At 44.6% G+C, this 19,807-nt stretch overlaps 1 protein-coding gene across 5 annotated transcripts in view; it reads left to right on the forward strand.

Annotated features, from left to right (window-relative positions):
- DNAAF1 (dynein axonemal assembly factor 1) overlaps positions 1-19,807 on the forward strand; it is a 38,580-nt gene that overhangs the window by 614 nt on the left and 18,159 nt on the right. For 4 of the 5 annotated variants that reach the window (XR_010114351.1, XM_055299726.2, XM_063612504.1 and 1 more), the window contains exons 2-5: positions 9,034-9,169; positions 10,287-10,378; positions 14,592-14,813; positions 15,576-15,742. Coding sequence is in view for 3 of the 5 variants with exons in the window: in XM_055299726.2 (XP_055155701.1) it covers positions 9,034-9,169; positions 10,287-10,378; positions 14,592-14,813; positions 15,576-15,742 (617 nt within the window). In the remaining 2 variants the exon portion in view is untranslated. The remainder of the gene's footprint in view (positions 1-9,033; positions 9,170-10,286; positions 10,379-14,591; positions 14,814-15,575; positions 15,743-19,807) is intronic. The other variant, XR_010114352.1, reaches the window with a different exon arrangement.

The following is a 19,807-nucleotide window of genomic DNA, read 5'->3' on the forward strand; positions in this document are numbered from 1 at the left end:
CTCTACTAAAAATACAAAAAATGAGCTGGGCATGGTGGCGGGCGCCTGTAGTCTCAGCTACTTGGGAGGCTGAGGCAGGAGAATCGCTTGAACCCGGGAGGCGGAGGTTGCAGTGAGCCAAGATCTCACCATTGCACTCCAGCCAGGGCAACAGTGGGAGACTCCGTCTCAAACAAACAAACAAAACCTACCAGACTCAGGGCCAGACAGTCTGGGTCTCCAGAGCCCCAGCCCTTACCCACCATGCCATTCTCCCTGCTCCCAACTTTGATGCTTTAAATGTGTCCCTTTATTGCTATCACTATGTAAGATCAAAGGCTTTCTTTTTTTTTTTTTTTTTTTATTATACTTTAGGGTTTTAGGGTACATGTGCACAATGTGCAGGTTTGTTACATATGTATCCATGTGCCATGTTGATTTCCTGCACCCATTAACTCGTCGTTTAGCATTAGGTATATCTCCTAATGCTGTCCCTCCCCCCTCCCCCCACCCCACAACAGTCCCCGGAGTGTGATGTTCCCCTTCCTGCGTCCATGAGTTCTCACTGTTCAATTCCCACCTATGAGTGAGAACATGCGGTGTTTGGTTTTTTGTCCTTGCGATAGTTTACTGAGAATGATGTTTTCCAGTTTCATCCATCTCCCTACAAAGGACACGAACTCATCATTTTTTATGGCTGCATAGTATTCCATGGTGTATATGTGCCACATTTTCTTAATCCAGTCTATCGTTGTTGGACATTTGGGTTGGTTCCAACTCTTTGCTATTGTGAATAGTGCCGCAATAAACATACGTGTGCATGTGTCTTTATAGCAGCATGATTTATAGTCCTTTGGGTATATACCAGTAATGGGATGGCTGGGTCAAATGGTATTTCTAGTTCGAGATCCCTGAGGATTCGCCACACTGACTTCCACAATGGTTGAACTAGTTTACAGTCACACCAACAGTGTAAAAGTGTTCCTATTTCTCCACATCCTCTCCAGCACCTGTTGTTTCCAGATTTTTTAATGATGGCCATTCTAACTGGTGTGAGATGGTATCTCACTGTGGTTTTGATTTGCATTTCTCTGATGGCCAGTGATGATGAGCATTTCTTCATGTGTTTTTTGGCTGCATAAATGTCTTCTTTTGAGAAGTGTCTGTTCATGTCCTCTGCCCACTTTTTGATGGGGTTGTTTGTTTTTTTCTTGTAAATTTGTTTGAGTTCATTGTAGATTCTGGATATTAGCCCTTTGTCAGATGAGTAGATTGCAAAAATTTTCTCCCATTCTGTAGGTTGTCTGTTCACTCTGATGATAGTTTCTTTTGCTGTGCAGAAGCTCTTTAGTTTAATGAGATCCCATTTGTCGATTTTGGCTTTTGTTGCCATTGCTTTTGGTGTTTTAGACATGAAGTCCTTGCCCACGCCTATGTCCTGAATGGTATTGCCTAGGTTTTCTTGTAGGATTTTAATGGTTTTAGGTCTAACATATAAGTCTTTAATCCATCTTGAATTAATTTTTGTATAAGGTGTAAGGAAGGGATCCAGTTTCAGCTTTCTACATATGGCTAGCCAGTTTTCCCAGCACCATTTATTAAATAGGGAATCCTTTCCCCATTTCTTGTTTTTGTCAGGTTTGTCAAAGATCAGATAGTTGTAGCTATGCGGCATCATTTCTGAGGGCTCTGCTCTGTTCCATTGATCTATGTCCCTGTTGTGGTACCAGTACCATGCTGTTTTGGTTACTGTAGCCTTGTAGTATAGTTTAAAGTCAGGTAGCGTGATGCCTCCAGCTTTGTTCTTTTGGCTTAGGATTGACTTGGCGATACGGGCTCTTTTTTGGTTCCATATGAACTTTAAAGTAGTTTTTTCCAATTCTGTGAAGAAAGTCATTGGTCGCTTGATGGGGATGGCATTGAATCTATAAATTACCTTGGGCAGTATGGCCATTTTCACGATATTGATTCTTCCAACCCATGAGCATGGAATGTTCTTCCATTTGTTTGTATCCTCTTTTATTTCATTGAGCAGTGGTTTGTAGTTCTCCTTGAAGAGGTCCTTCACATCCCTTGTAAGTTGGATTCCTAGGTATTTTATTCTCTTTGAAGCAATTGTGAATGGGAGTTCACTCATGATTTGGCTCTCTGTTTGTCTGTGATTGGTGTACAAGAATGCTTGTGATTTTTGTACATTAATTTTGTATCCTGAGACTTTGCTGAAGTTGCTAATCAGCTTAAGGAGATTTTGGGCTGAGACAATGGGGTTTTCTAGATATACAATCATATCATCTGCAAACAGGGACAATTTGACTTCCTCTTTTCCTAATTGAATACCCTTTATTTCCTTCTCCTGCCTGATTGGAGAACTTCCAGCACTACGTTGAATAGGAGCGGTGAGAGAGGGCATCCCTGCCTTGTGCCAGTTTTCAGAGGGAATGCTTCCAGTTTTTGCCCATTCAGTATGATATTGGCTGTGGGTTGGTTGTAGATAGCTCTTATTATTTTGAGATACGTCCCATCAATACCTAATTTATTGAGAGTTTTTAGCATGAAGGGTTGTTGAATTTTGTCAAAGGCCTTTTCTGCATCTATTGAGATAATCATGTGGTTTTTGTCTTTGGTTCTGTTTATATGCTGGATTACATTTATTGATTTGCGTATGTTGAACCAGCCTTGCATCCCAGGGATGAAGCCCACTTGATCATGGTGGATAAGCTTTTTGATGTGCTGCTGGATTCGGTTTGCCAGTATTTTATTGAGGATTTTTGCATCAATGTTCATCAAGGATATTGGTCTGAAATTCTCTTTTTTGGTTATGTCTCTGCCAGGTTTTGGTATCAGGACGATGCTGGCTTCGTAAAATGTGTTAGGGAGGATTCCCTCTTTTTCTATCGATTGGAATAGTTTCAGAAGGAATGGTACCAGTTCCTCCTTGTACCTCTGGTAGAATTCAGCTGTGAATCTATCAGGTCCTGGACTCTTTTTGGTTGGTAAGCTATTGATTATTGCCACAATTTCAGAACCTGTTATTGGTCTATTCAGAGATTCAACTTCTTCCTGGTTTAGTCTAGGGAGGGTGTATTTGTCGAGGAATTTACCCATTTCTTCTAGATTTTCTTGTTTATTTGCATAGAGGTGTTTGTAGTATTCTCTGATGGTAGATTGTATTTCTGTGGGATTGGTGGTGATATCCCCTTTTTCATTTTTTATTGCATCTATTTGATTCTTCTCTCTTTTCTTCTTTATTAGTCTTGCTAGCGGTCCATCAATTTTGTTGATCTTTTCAAAAAACCAGCTCCTGGATTCATTAATTTTTTGAAGGGTTTTTTGTGTCTCTATTTCCTTCAGTTCTGCTCTGATTTTAGTTATTTCTAGCCTTCTGCTAGCTTCTGAATGTGTTTGCTCTCGCTTTTCTAGTTCTTTTAATTGTGATGTTAGGGTGTCAATTTTGGATCTTTCCTGCTTTCTCTTGTGGGCATTTAGTGCTATAAATTTCCCTCTACACACTGCTTTGAACGTGTCCCAGAGATTCTGGTATGTTGTGTCTTTGTTCTCATTGGTTTCAAAGAACATCTTTATTTCTGCCTTCATTTCATTATGTACCCAATAGTCATTCAGGAGCAGGTTGTTCAGTTTCCATGTAGTTGAGCGGTTTTGAGTGAGTTTCTTAATCCTGAGTTCTAGTTTGATTGCACTGTGGTCTGAGAGACAGTTTGTTATAATTTCTGTTCTTTTACATTTGCTGAGGAGAGCTTTACTTCCAACTATGTGGTCAATTTTGGAATAGGTATGGTGTGGTGCTGAAAAAAATGTATATTCTGTTGACTTGGGGTGGAGAGTTCTGTAGATGTCTATTAGGTCCACTTTATGTAGAGCTGAGTTCAATTCCTGGATATCCTTGTTAACTTTCTGTCTCGTTGATCTGTCTAATGCTGACAGTGGGGTGTTAAAATCTCCCATTATTATTGTATGGGAGTTTAAGTCCCTTTGTAGGTCACTGAGGACTTGCTTTATGAATCTGGGTGCTCCTGTGTTGGGTGCATATATATTTAGGATAGTTAGCTCTTCTTGTTGAATTGATCCCTTTACCATTATGTAATGGCCTTCTTTGTCTCTTTTGATCTTTGTTGGTTTAAAGTCTATTTTATCAGAGACTAGGATTGCAACCCCTGCCTTTTTTTGTTTTCCAGTTGCTTGATAGATCTTCCTCCATCCCTTTATTTTGAGTCTATGTGTGTCTCTGCACGTGAGATGGGTTTCCTGAATACAGCACACTGATGGGTCCTGACTCCTTATCCAGTTTGCCAGTCTGTGTCTTTTGATTGGAGCATTTAGCCCATTTACATTTAACGTTAATATTGTTATGTGGGAATCTGATCCTGTCATTATGATGTTAGTTGGTTATTTTGCTCATTAGATGCTATAGTTTCTTCCTAGCCTTGATGGTCTTTACAGTTTGGCATGTTTTTGCAGTGGCTGGTACTGGTTGTTCCTTTCCATGTTTAGTGCTTCCTTCAGGAGCTCTTTTAGGGCAGGCCTGGTGGTGACAAAATCACTCAGCGTTTGCTTGTCTGTAAAGTATTTTATTTCTCCTTCACTTATGAAGCTTAGTTTGGCGGGATAGGAAATTCTGGGTTGAAAATTCTTTTCTTTAAGAATGTTGAATATCGGCCCCCACTCTCTTCTGGCTTGTAGAGTTTCTGCTGAGAGATCAGCTGTTAGTCTGATGGGCTTCCCTTTGTGGGTAACCCGACCTTTCTCTCTGGCTGCCCTTAACATTTTTTCCTTCATTTCCACTTTGGTGAATCTGACAATTATGTGTCTTGGAGTTGCCCTTCTCGAGGAGTATCTTTGTGGCGTTCTCTGTATTTCCTGAATCTGAATGCTGGCCTGCCTTGCTAGATTGGGGAAGTTCTCCTGGATAATATCTTGCAGAGTGTTTTCCAACTTGGTTCCATTCTCCCCATCATTTTCAGGTACACCAATCAGACGTAGGTTTGGTCTTTTCAGATAGTCCCAAATTTCTTGGAGGCTTTGTTCATTTCTTTTTATTCTTTTTTCTCTAAACTTTCCTTCTCTCTTCATTTCATTCATTTCATCTTCCATCAGCGATACCCTTTCTTCCAGTTGATCGCATCTGCTACTGAGGCTTCTGCAATCTTCGCGTAGTTCTCGAAACTTGGCTTTCAGCTCCATCAGCTCCTTGAAGCCCTTCTCTCCATTGGTTATTCTAGTTATCCATTCTTCTAATTTTTTTTTTCAAAGTTTTTAACTTCTTTGCTATTGTTTTGAATTTCCTCTCGTAGCTCAGAGTAGTTTGATCGTCTGAAGCCTTCTTCTCTCAACTCATCAAAGTCATCCTCCATCCAGCTTTGTTCCGTTGCTGGTGAGGAACTGCGTTCCTTTGGAGGAGGAGAGGTGCTCTGTTTTTTAGAGTTTCCAGTTTTTTTGGTCTGTTTTTTCCCCATCTTTGTGGTTTTATCTACTTTTTGTCTTTGATGATGGTGATGTACAGATGGATTTTTGGTGTGGATGTCCTTTCTGTTTGTTAGTTTTCCTTCTACCAGACAGGACCCTCAGCTGCAGGTCTGTTGGAGTTTACTAGAGGTCCACTCCAGACCCTGTTTGGCTGGGTGTCAGCAGCGGTGGCTGCAGAACAGCGGATTTTCATGAGACCACAAATTCAGCTGTCTGATAGTTCCTCTGAAAGTTTTGTCTCAGAGGAGTACCCGGTTGAATGAGGTGTCAGTCTGTCCCTACTTGGGGGGTGCCTCCCAGTTTGGCTGCTCAGGGGTGAGGGACCCACTTTAGGAGGCAGTCTGTCCGTTCTCAGATCTCCAGCTGCGTGCTGGGAGAACCACTACTCTCTTCAAAGCTGTCAGTCAGACAGGGACATTTAAGTTTGTGGAGGTTCTTGCTGGGTTTTTGTTTGTCTGTGTCCTGCCCCCAGAGGTGGAGCCTACAGAGGCAGGCAGGCCTCCTTGAGCTGTGGTGGGCTCCACCCAGTTCGAGCTTCCTGGCTGCTTTGTTTACCTAAGCAAGCCTGGGCAATGGCGGGCGCCCCTCCCCCAGCCTCGCTGCCGCCTTGCAGCGTGATCGCAGACTGCTGTGCTAGCAATCAGCAAGACTCTGTGGGCATAGGACCCTCCGAGCCAGGTGCGGGACACAATCTCCTAGTGTGCCGTTTTCCAGGCCCGTTGGAAAAGTGCAGTATTAGGATGGGACTGACCCTATATTCCAGGTGCCGTCTGTTTCCCCTTTCTTTGACTAGGAAAGGGAACTCCCTGACCCCTTGTGCTTCCCAAGTGAGGCAATGCCTCGCCCTGCTTTGGCTCGCGCACAGTGCGCTTCACCGACTGTCCTGCACCCACTGTTAGGCACTCCCTAGTGAGATGAAACCGGTACCTCAAGCAGAAATGCAGAAATCACCAGTCTTCTGTGTCGCTGGGGCTGGGAGCTGGAGACCGGAGCTGTTCCTATTCCGCCATCTTGGCTCCACCCGATCAAAGGCTTTCTACCCCTCCAGAGTGCATGTTGTGTGAGGGCAAGACATCCTGATTGAATTTGGAGTCTAGTCCAGTGCCTGACCTAGGGTAGAGAGTACAAGTGAAGAGTTGGTAGTTCTGGAGTCAGCGTGTGATCCCCTCACCAAAGTTTGCCAGAATGGACTTGAAAGATAACCTTCATGGCCAGGTGCAGTGGCTCACGCCTGTAATCCCAGCACTTTGGGAGGCAGAGGCAGGTGGGTCACCTGAGGTCAGGAGTTCGAGACCAGTCTGGCCAACATATCGAAACGCTGTCTTTGCTAAAAACACAAAAATTAGCAGGGCATGGTGATGTGCTCCTGTAATTCTAGTTACTTGGGAGGCTAAGGCAGAAGAATTCCCTGAACCCGGGAGGCAGAGGTTGCAGCGAGCCGAGTGGGAGGCTGAGGCTGCAGTGAGCCAAGATCACACCACTGCACCCCAGCCTGGGCAATGGAGCAAGACTCCGTCTCAAAAAAAAAAAAAAAAAAAAGGCAGGCTGGCTTCAGCTTCTGCTCCCACTAGACTTGGTGCCCTAAAGGAAACCTTTTAGTGATTAGATTAAAAAACCACTTGATTTGTGTTCCAGTTTCTGAACCCAGGCAACAAATAAACCAGCTGATTTGTGTTCCAGGCAACAAATATATCTTAAGCATCAACTGTCCAGATGAACCTTGTATGAGGAGCTATAGGGAACTAGCATTGCTCAGTGGAAAGACACTGGTCTTGGGGCCATTGACACTGGGTTCAGGTTGAGGCTCAGCATAAAGCTGGCCAGCTTTATGGCTGTTGGTCCAGAGCTTAACTTCTCGGAGCCTTAGTCTCCTCATCTGTAAGCTGGGATAATTATACAGGAGTATATGGAGAGAATTATAATTAAATGTCCCAGCATATACTGGGCCATTATTAAATGGTAGCTCTTGTTAATTACATATCAATATTTATATATTGAGTGCGTATTCTTTATTTTTTCCACAGACATTTATCTGTTGCTTCCTGTGGCTGGGCATTCTATGCAAAATTGATGAGTTTAAGAACCAGTCCCCACACACACAGCCTTTAGTCTTGTTCAATAGACCACACAAAGAAAGCAGCAGACAACAGCTCTTAAAGTTAAGTGCAGTTGAACTGGCCAATTTTGAATGACCTTTAAAAAAATTATTCATTTGAATGTGCTTATGTTATTTTTATCAAAGACATTCTCACTATTTTTGTTTCTTTTCATGTGATTTTCCTTTTGATGATTTTTTTGTAAGGGATGGAATCTCACTATGTTACCCAGGCTAGATTTTCCTGCCTCAGCCTCCTGAGTAGCTTGGACTACAGGCTTGTTCCACTACACCTGGCTTGAGAAATTTTTTAAAAGACAAAAGAACAAAGAACATTAAAACAAATACTCATGTTTTGTCAGCAAGAACTGAAAATGAGTAACATTTTATCATATTTACTTGAAGTCTTTTTTAATTAAAGAAATAAGCCCCCCCCCAAAAAAATAAATAAAAATAAATAAGGCTGGGCACAGTGGTTCACGCCTGTAATCCCAGCACTTTGGAAGGTCAAGGCGGGCGGGTCACCTGAGGTCAGGAGTTTGAGGCCAGCCTGCCCAACATGGGGAAACCCCGGCTGTACTAAAAATACAAAAAAATTATCTGGGCATGGTGACAGGCACCGGTAATCCTAGCTACTTGGGAGGCTGAGGCATGAGAATCGCTTGCACCCGGGAGGCGGAGGTTGCAGTGAGCTGAGATCCTGCCACTGCACTCCAACCTGGGGGATAGACCAAGACGGTCTCCAAAAAAAAAAAAAAAAGAAATAAAACATTTCACATAAAGTTGGTGTTCCTTTTGTCCCCTGTACCCCACCCCGTTTCTAATCCCATTCCTTTCCTCCCTTGTCCAGAATTGTATATGGATTCTTGCAAGCACTTCTCTATACATGTATGCCCTGAAACAGTATATAGCATTGGTTTGCATATTTTTAATTTATATATGGTATCCTGTGCTTATTGTGAAACTTGCTTTTTTCACTCCATATACGTTTCTGAGAATTATCCCCATGGATAGATGTAGTCCTAGTGCGTTCTTCTCAAAGGCAGAAAAGCAAGTCATTGTTTTATGTAACCAGCCCCTATGGATGGACATTTACGTTGTTAACAGTGACGGAGTCTCACTTTGTTGCCCAGGCTGGAGTGCAGTGGTGTCAACACAGCTCACTGCAGCCTTGACTTCCCAAGCTCGAGTGATCAACCTGCCTCAGCCCCACTAGTAGCTGGGACTACAGGCACGCACCACTACGTCTGGGGTTTTGCCATGTTGCTCAGGCTTGTCTCAAACACCTGGGCTCAAGCAATCTACCTGCCTAAGCCTCCCAAAGAGCTGGGATTACAGGCCTGAGCCACTATACCCAGCCAATACAGAATACTGGTGTTCTATACTAAAAGTGGATGGTCATTAACCAAGATGAAGTTGGGGGATATTTTTTGGTATATATATTGGTCTCTACAGACCTGATTTCTTTTATTTTACAGAAATTAATGATCCTAAGGAAATATGTGTGGGTTCTTCTGACACATCCTACCAAAGCCAGCAGAAACAGAGTGGTGATAATGGGTCAGGTGGTCACTTCGCACACCCAAAAGAAGACAGGGAAGATCAGGGCCCCAGGTATGTGGGCATACTCCTAATTAGTGCACATTTATGGAGTAAGGTACATGGCATAATCACCCCCTTGTATGCATAAGGAAATAGAGGCTGGTAGAGATTGAATTGCCTGCCCGGTATCTGAGAATGGAGTGAGGATGGCACTGCCTCTGCCGCACAGCTGAGCGCACATTCTATTAAACTTTAATGCTAGACCTGCAGAGAGGAACAGCAGTAGTTCCAGATGACACCATTTAAAGTATTTTTATTAGAACATACAATGCAATTTTTAGGCCAGGCGCAGTGGCTCATGCCTGTAATCCCAGCACTTTGGGAAGCTGAGGCGGGCGAATCACAAGGTCAGGAGTTCGAGAGGGGCCTGGACAATATGGTGAAACCCCATCTCTACTAAAAATACAAAAAATTAGCTGGGCATAGTGGCGGGCGCCTGTAATCCCAGCTACTTGGGAGGCTGAGGCAGGAGGATCGCTTGAACCTGGGAGGCGAAGGTTGCAGTGAGCCGAGATCATACCACTGCGCTCCAGCCCGGGTGACAGAGTGAGACTCCATCTCAAAAAAAAAAAAAAAAAAAAAAAAAAAGAACATACATTGCAATTTTTAAGAATGCTGAAAATAGGCCAACCATGTGGCTCTTGCCTGTAATCTCAGTACTTTGGGAGGCCGAGGTGGGTGGATCACCTGAGGTCAGGAGCTCAAGACCAGCCTGACCAACATGGTGAAACCCCCTCTCTACTAAAAATACAAAAATTAGCCAGGCGTGGTGGTGCATGCCTGTAATCCCAGCTACTTGGGAGGCTGAGGCAGGAGAATCGCTTGAACCTCAGAGGCGGAGGTTGCAGTGAGCTGAGATTGTGTCATTACACTCCAGCCTGGGTAATAAAGTGAGACTCCGTCTCAAAAAAAAAATGCTGAAAATAATATTGGATGAGGCCCTAAAATCTATACAAAAAAGAAGAAGAAAAAGAAACGGAGAAAGAGAAAAAGAAGAACTTAAAATACGTATCAGGGATATAGGATGTTATAGAATTTTGGGTAGGAATGGATGTGGTAAAGAACTGTGAGAATATATTTTACAGCTGACAATTTGCAATAAGCTTATTCATATTTTCCATTTTAACAGAATGACTAAAAGTTCACTGCAAAAACTCTGCAAGCAGCACAAGCTTTATATTACCCCAGCATTGAATGATACGCTGTATTTACACTTTAAAGGTAAGGACCTAAGAGAGGAAGTGCTTCACGTCAGGTGGAAAGATTCTGTCTAGCGGTATAAAAAATTACTTGCAGGGATCATGTTTGGTTCTCAGAATGTATCTAAGCAGGAAATTTCAAAGTTTAGTGAAGATTTATAGAAAAGGAATAACATTATTTCAAGAAAAAGTCTTGCCTGACCAGTTTACAAAGGAGCCACTGGCTATGGGAATACCAAGGAAACGCATTATCTTTTATTGTTGTTTCCTAAGGGTTTTTTTTTTTCCTTTCTTTTTTTTTTATTTTTTTTTTTGAGGTGGTGTCTTGCTCTGTTGCCCAAGCTGAAGTGCAGTGGCGCAATCTCTGCTCACTGCAACCTCTGTCTCCAGGTTCAAGCAATTCTCCTACCTCAGCCTCCTGAGTAGCTGGGTTACAGGTGCCCACCACCACGCCTTGCTAATTTGGTATTTTTAGTAAAGGCGGGGTTTCGCCACGTTGCCCATTCTGGTCTCAAACTCCTGAGCTCAGTCGATCCAGCTGCCTCAGCCTCCCAAAGTGCTGGGCTTACAAGTGTGAGCCACTGCACCCAGCCAGGACTTTAATTTTTCATACCAGAAAGTTAGTTTGTAAGTACTGTGGGGTTGGGAGGTATACGTTGGGAAGGATTGCAGCTTGATGTTGGAAACAAATGATGAGAATATTTGGGTGCCTCTTAGAATGGAGAGGCATGAGCAGGAGCCAGGGTTGAAGGCCAGTATCACGTATCAGTGGAAGCTCAGGTTCATAGACAGGGCTTTTCCCAGCCTCAGGGCTTCCAGTCTGTGCTCATGGGGTAACCAGCTTGCCCATCAGTCCTCTCATTGTTCATTTGTTTCTTCAGTAGCTGCTTGCCAAGAGTCTACTGTGTGCCCAGCACTGCTCAGTGCTGAAAATGCACAGAGGGAACCGGCAAAGGTGCCTTTGGTGTGTTGGGGGATGTGAGCGGCTATTATGGGGACAGTGCCATGCTAGGGAGACAGACGCCCAAAGGGATCCAGGAGCACAAATGCCTTAAGGGGTCGAAACGACTCCTATGGGTCTCCTCACCTCCACTTTTGCCCATTCCAAAATTCCCCACCCAGCCTCCAAGTATAGCAGTGAGTCAGATGATGTAGGAGGACAGACTGCCGGGGGAATGATACTTAAGAGGCGAGAAGGAAAAAGGAACCAGTAAGTTTGACTGAGTAGAGACAGAGAGGTAGAAGAGCTAGGAGAGAGAGGTGCCCATATTAATTATCTATTGCTACATAATTAACTGCCCTGAAACTTAGCAACTTCAACTCATGATCTCACCCAGTTTCTGAGGGCCGGGAACTCGGGAGTCATTAGCTGGGCAGTTCTGGCTCAGGGTCTCTCATGAGGCTGTAGGCAGACTGTCAGCACAGCCTCACTCATTTGATGGCTTGACAGGGGCTGGAAAATCCACTTCCAGGCTCTAGGCCTCAGACCCTCATAGCTGTCAGCCAGAGGCCTTAATTTCTCAGCACATGAGCCTCGCTATGGCAGCTGGCTTCCCTCACAGCAAGTTACCCAAGAAAGGAAGCAAGGCCAAGACAAAAGTGGAGGTGACACTTCATCACTCCATTGTATGCTGTTGGTGTCAGGATCCACTCCTGTCTTACTGGGTTGCTAACATGAAGGCATTGACACTAGGAGGGTGATCCAGAAAGCCTGAGGAGGAAGCTGGGAAACGGGCGCAGGGCCCATGGGCCAGATGCCTGGGAATGGTCAAGGGCTAAGAGGACTGACAATAGCATGTAGCAGTTAGGATCTTAGGGAGACTTTAGCCAGGTGGTTACAGTGATGGTGGGATCCAGGGGCGAGCAGCGAGTTGGAAATGGCTTGAACAGGAAAGAGGGAGGAGATGGGTTGAGAGCTAGAGCAAAAACCAGGGAGAAAAACCTGCATGACAGAAACCCAAGAGGACAAGTAATCCAGTTTCTTCAACAAAAAATTGCAATGGAGGAAAGAGAGAGAGACACACACACAAACACTCTAGGTTAAAAGTGACTTAAGGCCCAGCGTGGTGGCTCATGCCTTTGATCTCAGCAATGTGGGAGGCCGAGGCAGGCAGATTAGGAGTTTGAGACCAGTCTGGCCAACACGGTGAAACCCCATCTCTACTAAAAATACAAAAAGAAATTAGCCGGGTGTGGTGGTGCATGCCTGTAATCCTAGTTACTTGGGAGGCTGAGGCAGGAGAATCACTTGAACCCAGGAGGCGGGTTGCAGTGAGCCACGATTGTGCCACTGCGCTCCAGCCTAGGCGACAGAGCACGATTCTGTCTCAAAAAAAAGTTGACCAGGTGCGGTGGCTCACACCTGTGATCCCAGCACTTTGGGAGGCCAAGGCAGGCAGATCACCTGAGGTAAGGAGTTCGAGACCAACCTGGCCAACATGGTGAAACCCCATCTCTACTAAAAATACAAAAATTAGCCAGGTGTGACAGCGGGTGCCTGTAATCCCAGCTACTCAGGAGGCTGAGGCAGGAGAATTGCTTGAACCCAGGAGGTGTAGGTTGCAGTGAGCCGAAATTGTGCGATTGCACTCCAGCCTGGGCGACAGAGCCAGACTCTGTCTCAAAAACAAAAAGTGACTTAAGAGACATCCACTAATTACAAGGTTTGGACCTTATTTGTATGTTGATTCAGACAGTAAACAGTTTGGAAAAAAAGACAACAAAGAAATGTGACCAGTTACTGGCTATTTGATGACTTTGAGGAACAGTTGTTTAGACATCACAATGGTGTTGTGGCTATCTTAAAGACAAAAAAAAAAAAGTTCCTATCTTTTATAGATAGTGACTACAGCATAAAGACCTTGGAGCAACATGACAAATACTTCCTGCTGTAAAAATTTTTGTGGAGAGGGTTTGCGAGAAGGGAGAGCATCAGGAAGAATAGCTAATGGATGCTGGGCTTAGTACCTAGGTGATGGGATGACCTATGCAGCAAACCACATGGCACACATTTACCTATGCCACAAACCAGCACATATGGCACAGGAACCCATCAACTTAAAATAAAACTTGAAGAAATAAAACAATCAAAATTTTTATGGAAAATATAGGATTTTAAAAAGTCTATCTGTACAACGCCTATGTTTAAGTATATTCTATAACTATTTTATATATTACATATGCTTATAGCAAGCTTGGAAGGTGAGAGAGAAAAATGAAAACAGATTATCTGTTGGCAGGAACATGGGTGCACTTCTTTTTATTTTGCTCACCACTGATATTAAAGTTTTTTAATAAAAACTTTTTCAGGCAACAAATTAAAGAAATTTAAAAAGTGTTGGTAATAGTAGGTAAAGGCATGAATTACACATCGATGATGAGTTACTAAAGGAAACTAAAAGATTTGTTTTCCTAACCCTAAATTTGGCTCATAAAAGTGAAAAAGAGAACAAAACAAGGCCCACAGTTTGCACTAGGGTCAGGCCTGGTGGGGACATTTTCAGGGCAGGGTTACCCCCACTGCACCACCACCTCCACCCACTCCCCACCATGAAGGCAGCAGTAGGCTCCACCCTCCCAGGTGGGTGATTCCAGCAGAAAGACTACCAGTCTTTTCAGCAAGACCCCCTAGGATTCATCAAAGTTGGTCTTGCTTGGCTAAGTGTGGCCACCCCCGAATGAGTCACCGTGACTCTGATAGGCTGCCCAGAGAGCCATCAGGTGATATTAGGAAAAGGATAGTTCCTCCAAGAAAAGTTGTTACTGGAGGAAGGAGGTGTGGATGCCAGTTAGGCAGGTGTCTTAGTCCATTTTGAGCTGCTGTAACATAGCCTGGGTGGCTTGTAAACAACAAAAATGTATTTCTCACAGTTCTGGAGGCTGGGAAGTCCAAGGTCAAGGTACTGGCAGATTTGGTGACTGGTGAAAGCCTGCTTTTTTATTCCCAGATGGCACTTTCTTGCTGTATCCTCATGGGGTGAAGATGGCAAAGGAGCTCTCTGGGGCCTCATTTATGAGGCCACTAATCCCATTCCTGAGGGTTCTTCTCTCATGACCTTATCACCTCCCAAAAGTCCCACCTCCTAATACCGTCACATTAGGGGTTAAGATTTCAATGTATAAATTTGGAAGGGACACAGGCATTCAGTCCCTAATAGTAGGCAAAAACAACGGTGACCATGACCCCTCTGCCCTGTGAGTAGGAGCTTAATTCCCACATGCTTCCTTCTTGTTAGGTTTTGATCGCATTGAGAACCTGGAAGAGTACACAGGGCTGCGCTGTCTCTGGCTGCAGAGCAACGGAATACAGAAAATCGAAAACCTGGAGGCCCAAACCGAGTTGCGTTGCCTCTTCTTGCAAATGAACTTGCTCCATAAAATTGAGAACTTGGAACCTTTGCAGAAACTGAATACTCTTAACCTCAGCAACAATTACATCAAGACCATTGAAAACCTCTGTAAGAATACCCAGCAAGCAGTGTGTCTATTTGCCGTATGTCCATCACTTTCCCCTGAGGGAGGCTCTAAGATTTTACATTACAGGCAAGAAGTGTTTTTTTTTTTGAGACGGAGTCTTGCTATGTTGCCCGGGCTGGAGTGCAGTGGTGCGATCTCGGCTCACTGCAAGCTCCACCTCCCAGGTTCATGCCATTCTCCTGCCTCAGCCTCCCGAGTAGCTGGGACTACAGGCGCGCACCACCACACCCAGCTAATTTTTTGTAGTTTTAGTAGAGACAGGGTTTCACCGTGTTAGCCAGGATGGTCTCGATCTCCTGACCTTGTGATCTGCACGCCTCGGTGTCTCAAAGTGCTGGGATTACAGGCGTGAGCCACCGTGCCCAGCCAAGAAGTGTTTTTGGTTTTGTTTTGCTTTGCTTCTTTTTGAGATGGGGTCTTGCTCTGTCACCCAGGCTGAAATGCAGTGGTGCAGTTACAGCTCACTGCAGCCTTGACCTCCTGGTCTGAAGCGATCCTCCCACGTCAGCCTCCCAGGTAGCTGAGACCACAGGCACGTGCCATGAGACCTGGCAAGTTTTTCTACTTTTTGTAGATATGGGGTCTCACTATGTTGCCCAGGCTGGTCTCAAACCTCCTGGGCTCAAAAGATTCTCCTGCCTTAGCCTCCCAAAGTGCTGGGATTAGAGGTATGAACCACTGCGCCTGGCCCTAGAAGCATTTTTATGCCTTTGTTTTTGACTTCTGCTGACCTTACCTTCCAGCCTGCCTCCCAGTCCTGAACACGCTGCAGATGGCCCACAATCACCTGGAGACCGTGGAGGACATTCAGCATCTACAAGAGTGTTTGAGGCTTTCTGTCCTTGACCTTTCGCACAACAGGCTGAACGACCCGGAGATCCTGAGCATTCTGGAAGGCATGCCCAATTTGGTAAAAACAAAAACAAAAACAATGAAAAAGCACCACAGGAAACGGCTTCTATTATTTTCATCAAATATCAAGTCTTTTTTGTCTTTTCTCTCCTTCCTGCCTTCCTTCCTTTTTTCACACTTTTCCTCTTTGTGTTTTTAGCTGGAGTATCTGAAATGCCAGATGTCGTATTATTTTACCCACAAATAGTTCAGTGTGTACCTCTAACAGATAAGGACTTTTTTTTTTTTTTGCGATGGAGTCTCGCTCTTGCTGCTCAGGTTGGAGTGCTGTGGCACGAACTCTGCCCACTGCAACCTCTGCCTCCGGGTTCAAGGAGTTCTCCTGCCTCAGCATCCTGGGTAGCTGGGATTTCAGGTGCCTACCACCACACCCAGCTAATTTTTCTATTCTTAGTAGATTCAGGGTTTCATCGTGTTGTCCAGGCTGGTCTTGAACTCCTGACCTTAAGTGATCCACCCACCTCAACCTCCCAAAGTGCTGAGATTACAGGCATGAGCCATCGCACCCAGCCACCACTCGATTAATTTTTCAAGGAAACCAGGTCCTCTGGTGTTACCCACATTCTGGATTTAGCTGACTGCATCATTGTGGTGCCACTCAACATGTTCTGCTGGCCCTGGTATTTCCTGTAAAATGATATCGGAGCCAGAGGCTGGATGGTATCCAGGCTCAATATTTCACCTTGAGGTGTGCCAGGTCCTTCCACTGCCGGCGCCTCACATCAGGGAGCATGCGATGCCTGCTTGCTTCTCCTTTTGTTGTTTTGAGATCCACTAGTGGGTTCAGATGTTGTCAGCCTGGTCCAGCCATTATGAAGTTCCCCATCAGTCCTTCTCTCAGTTATTTTAGTAGTCACTGATGAACATTGCCTAGATCAATTATTTAATGAGGAGTTACACAATGACAACTTTCCACTTCTCTCACTCTCTCAGCATCTGTTAGCTAGAATGCTTCTACACTTCTACAAAGAGCTTTCATTCACCAACTAGTACTTCATGCAGCTCATGCAGAAAAGGCCAGGATCAATATTTGGCCCTTTTATTTATCATTTTTCTTTTCTTTTCTTTTCTTTTCTTTTCTTTTCTTTTCTTTCCTTTCTCTTTCTTTCTTTCTTTCTTTCTTTCTTTCTTTCTTTCTTTCTTTCTTTCTCTTCTCTCTCTCTCTCTCTCTTCTTTCTTTCTTTCTTTTTTTTTTGAGACAGGGTCTTGCTCTATCACCCAGGGTGGAGTGCAGTGGTATAATCATGGCTCAACCTTCCAGGCTCAAGTGATCCTCCCACCTTAGCCTCCCAAGTAGCTGGGTGCACAGGTGCGCACCACCACATCCTGCTAATTTTTATATTTTTTGTAGAGACGGGGTTTTGCCATATTGCTCGGGCTGGTTAAGTATCAATTTTCGGTAAAATGAATTGAGACCCTAGCAACCTCTCATGGTGACAATGAAACCTGTCTTTTTTTCAGTATCATTATGAACGCATACATTTATATATACAGTATTTGACATGATTTAACTCTTGCTATCACTTTAATTTTTCATGTTCAAATTTTCCCATCCAGGTGAGGTACAATGGCCCACACCTGTAATCCCAGCACTCTGGGAGGCCCAGGTGGGCAGATCACTTGACGCCAGGAGTTTGAGACCAGCCTGGTCAACATGGCAAAACCCCATCCCTACTAACAATACAAAAATTAGCTGGGCATGGTGGTTCACGTCTGCGATCTCAGCTACTTGGGAGGCTGAGGCATGAGAATTCCTTGAACCCAGGAGGCATTGCAGTGAGCCGAGATCTCGCCACTGCACTCCAGACAGAATGTGACGCTGTCTCAAAAAAAAAAAAAAACAAATTCCCATCCTTTGGGCTTGAGAACCCTTCAAGTTGCTTCCCATGTCCTTTTGAGTCCTCTCTAGTAGCCTTTGACAGCTTCCTTGCTTCTTGGTGTCTATGTGTTGTCGTGTGTACTAGGAAAAATAATACTAAAACTAGCACACAAAACCCTTGAGTTTATTGTATACCGCTTAGGGCACTGATAAACAAGGAGAAAAGTGAGTCAACTGGAAGCAAATCAAGTTCAGGAACAATCTGTAGCGTGTGCTGTCAAAAGACTAGTTTAGAACTGCAGCGCATGGTGAGAATAGAAAGCTCTATTGTATTATAATCCCCCCGTTTGTTCGTTTTTGTTTTGGCTGGGGTTGCTGTAAGTACCGGGTGGCTTAACCAATAGAAATTTATTTTCCCATGCCGGGGCGTGGTGACTCACTCCTGTAATCCCAGCACTTTGGGAGGCCAAGGCGGGTAGATCACGAGGTCAGGAGACCGAGACCATCCTGGCTAACACGGTGAAACCCCGTCTCTACTAAAAGTACAAAAAATTAGCTGGGCGTGGTGGCGGGCGCCTGTAGTCCCAGCTACTCAGGAGGCTGAGGCAGGAGAATGGCGTGAACCCGGGAGGCAGAGCTTGCAGTGAGCCGAGATTGCGCCACTGCACTCCAGCCTGGGCAACAGAGCAAGACTTTCCGTCTCAAAAAAAAAAAGAAATGTATTTTCTCATAATTCTGGAGACAGAGAGTCAAGAGCAAGGTGTGGGCAGGGCTGGGTTATCCTGAGGCTTCTCCTTGGCTGGTAGGTCTTCTCCCTGGGTCCTCACACGGTCCCTCCCTCTGTGCTGTGTGTTCTCTGTGTCCTACTCTCTTCTTCTAAGGACACCAGTCAGATTGGATTAGCGTCCACCCTAATGGGCTCCTTTCAACTTCATCACGGCTTTGAAAGTCTTATCTCCAAATACAGTCACATTCTGAGGTGCTGAGGTTTGGACTTTAACATGTGAATTTTGATTAGGACACAATTCAGCCCAGAATGAAAGCAGGTTGCTTTATATTAATAGTTGTTTCATGACTGCTTTTAAATCCTCCCCACACCGTGTACCCCTTTATTGCTGCCTGGGTGTATTGCTCTCACCACCCCACCCTGTGCAAAGTAAGTCACTTGAAAATGGAGCAAGGATGGTAAAGACAGTATAAGAATGAAGTTTGGGAAATGCTAAACTCATTTATGATATCTTCAACAAAGAAACACTTTAGATATGAAAAATATTCCATCAGTTTAGGCAAACAGATTTTGAAATGGTTCACCCTTATGCTGCCTTAAGCGTCCAACATCTTTTTTTTTCTTTTCTTTTCTCTTTTTTTTTTTTGAGATTAGGCAGTGGCATAATCTCGGCTCACTACAGCCCCCGCCTCCTGGGTTCAAGTGATTCTTCTGCCTTAGACCCCTGAGTAGCTGGGATTACAGGTGCTCACCACCACGACCGGCTAATTTTTGTATTTTTAGTAGAGATGGGGTTTCACCATGTTGGCCAGGCTGGTCTCGAACCCCTGACCTCAAGTGAACCACCCACCTCAGCCTCCCAAAGTGCTGGGATTACAGGAGTGAGCCACCGCACCCAGCCCCCCTAAACATTAAACTTCTTTGAGTTTCTTAAGGCAGTAGAGGAGGCGACAGTATTTAAAGATGGGGGAGGATGGCAGGTCGGATTGCTGAACCCCTTCCTCCTCCCTGATGCTAAGTGACAGCAAGGAGAGCTGTGAGCTGAGGGAGAAGGGCCCTCCATCCTGTGGCACTCAGCAGAGGTGAGCGGGCACTCCCCATCCTTTCCCTTAGTCACTGCTGCTTCTCTGTCTAGCGGCTGTCTGCGTTTTCGTGAAATGGATCCTGGCTGGGAAGAAAAGAAAACAGTCAATTAGGCAGAGATTCATTTCAGTAAAAGAGGTTGGGTAGCAAAACTAATATAATCAACTGCACTCGGAAAAAGTCTCAGGAAATGTTTTCCAATATTGTTCTGGAGGGACAATGAGATCTAAGATCTGAAGTTCAAGTGGAAGAAAGGGCTGCTGGATGATCTAGACAGCTCTGATAGCGTGAGAGCGATGGAAACCTTCCGATTTCTCCCATCAAGTCACCAGGACGGGATACTGGCGCTTCTATTTTGCTCAAAAAATAGATTTTGTTCATTTATTCTTAGTGCACAGCACATATAAAATAATTCAGTCGCATCTTTCAGTAAA

This window comes from Symphalangus syndactylus, chromosome 11 (genome assembly GCF_028878055.3).
Source record: "Symphalangus syndactylus isolate Jambi chromosome 11, NHGRI_mSymSyn1-v2.1_pri, whole genome shotgun sequence".
NCBI classification, from domain to species: Eukaryota; Metazoa; Chordata; class Mammalia; order Primates; family Hylobatidae; genus Symphalangus; species Symphalangus syndactylus.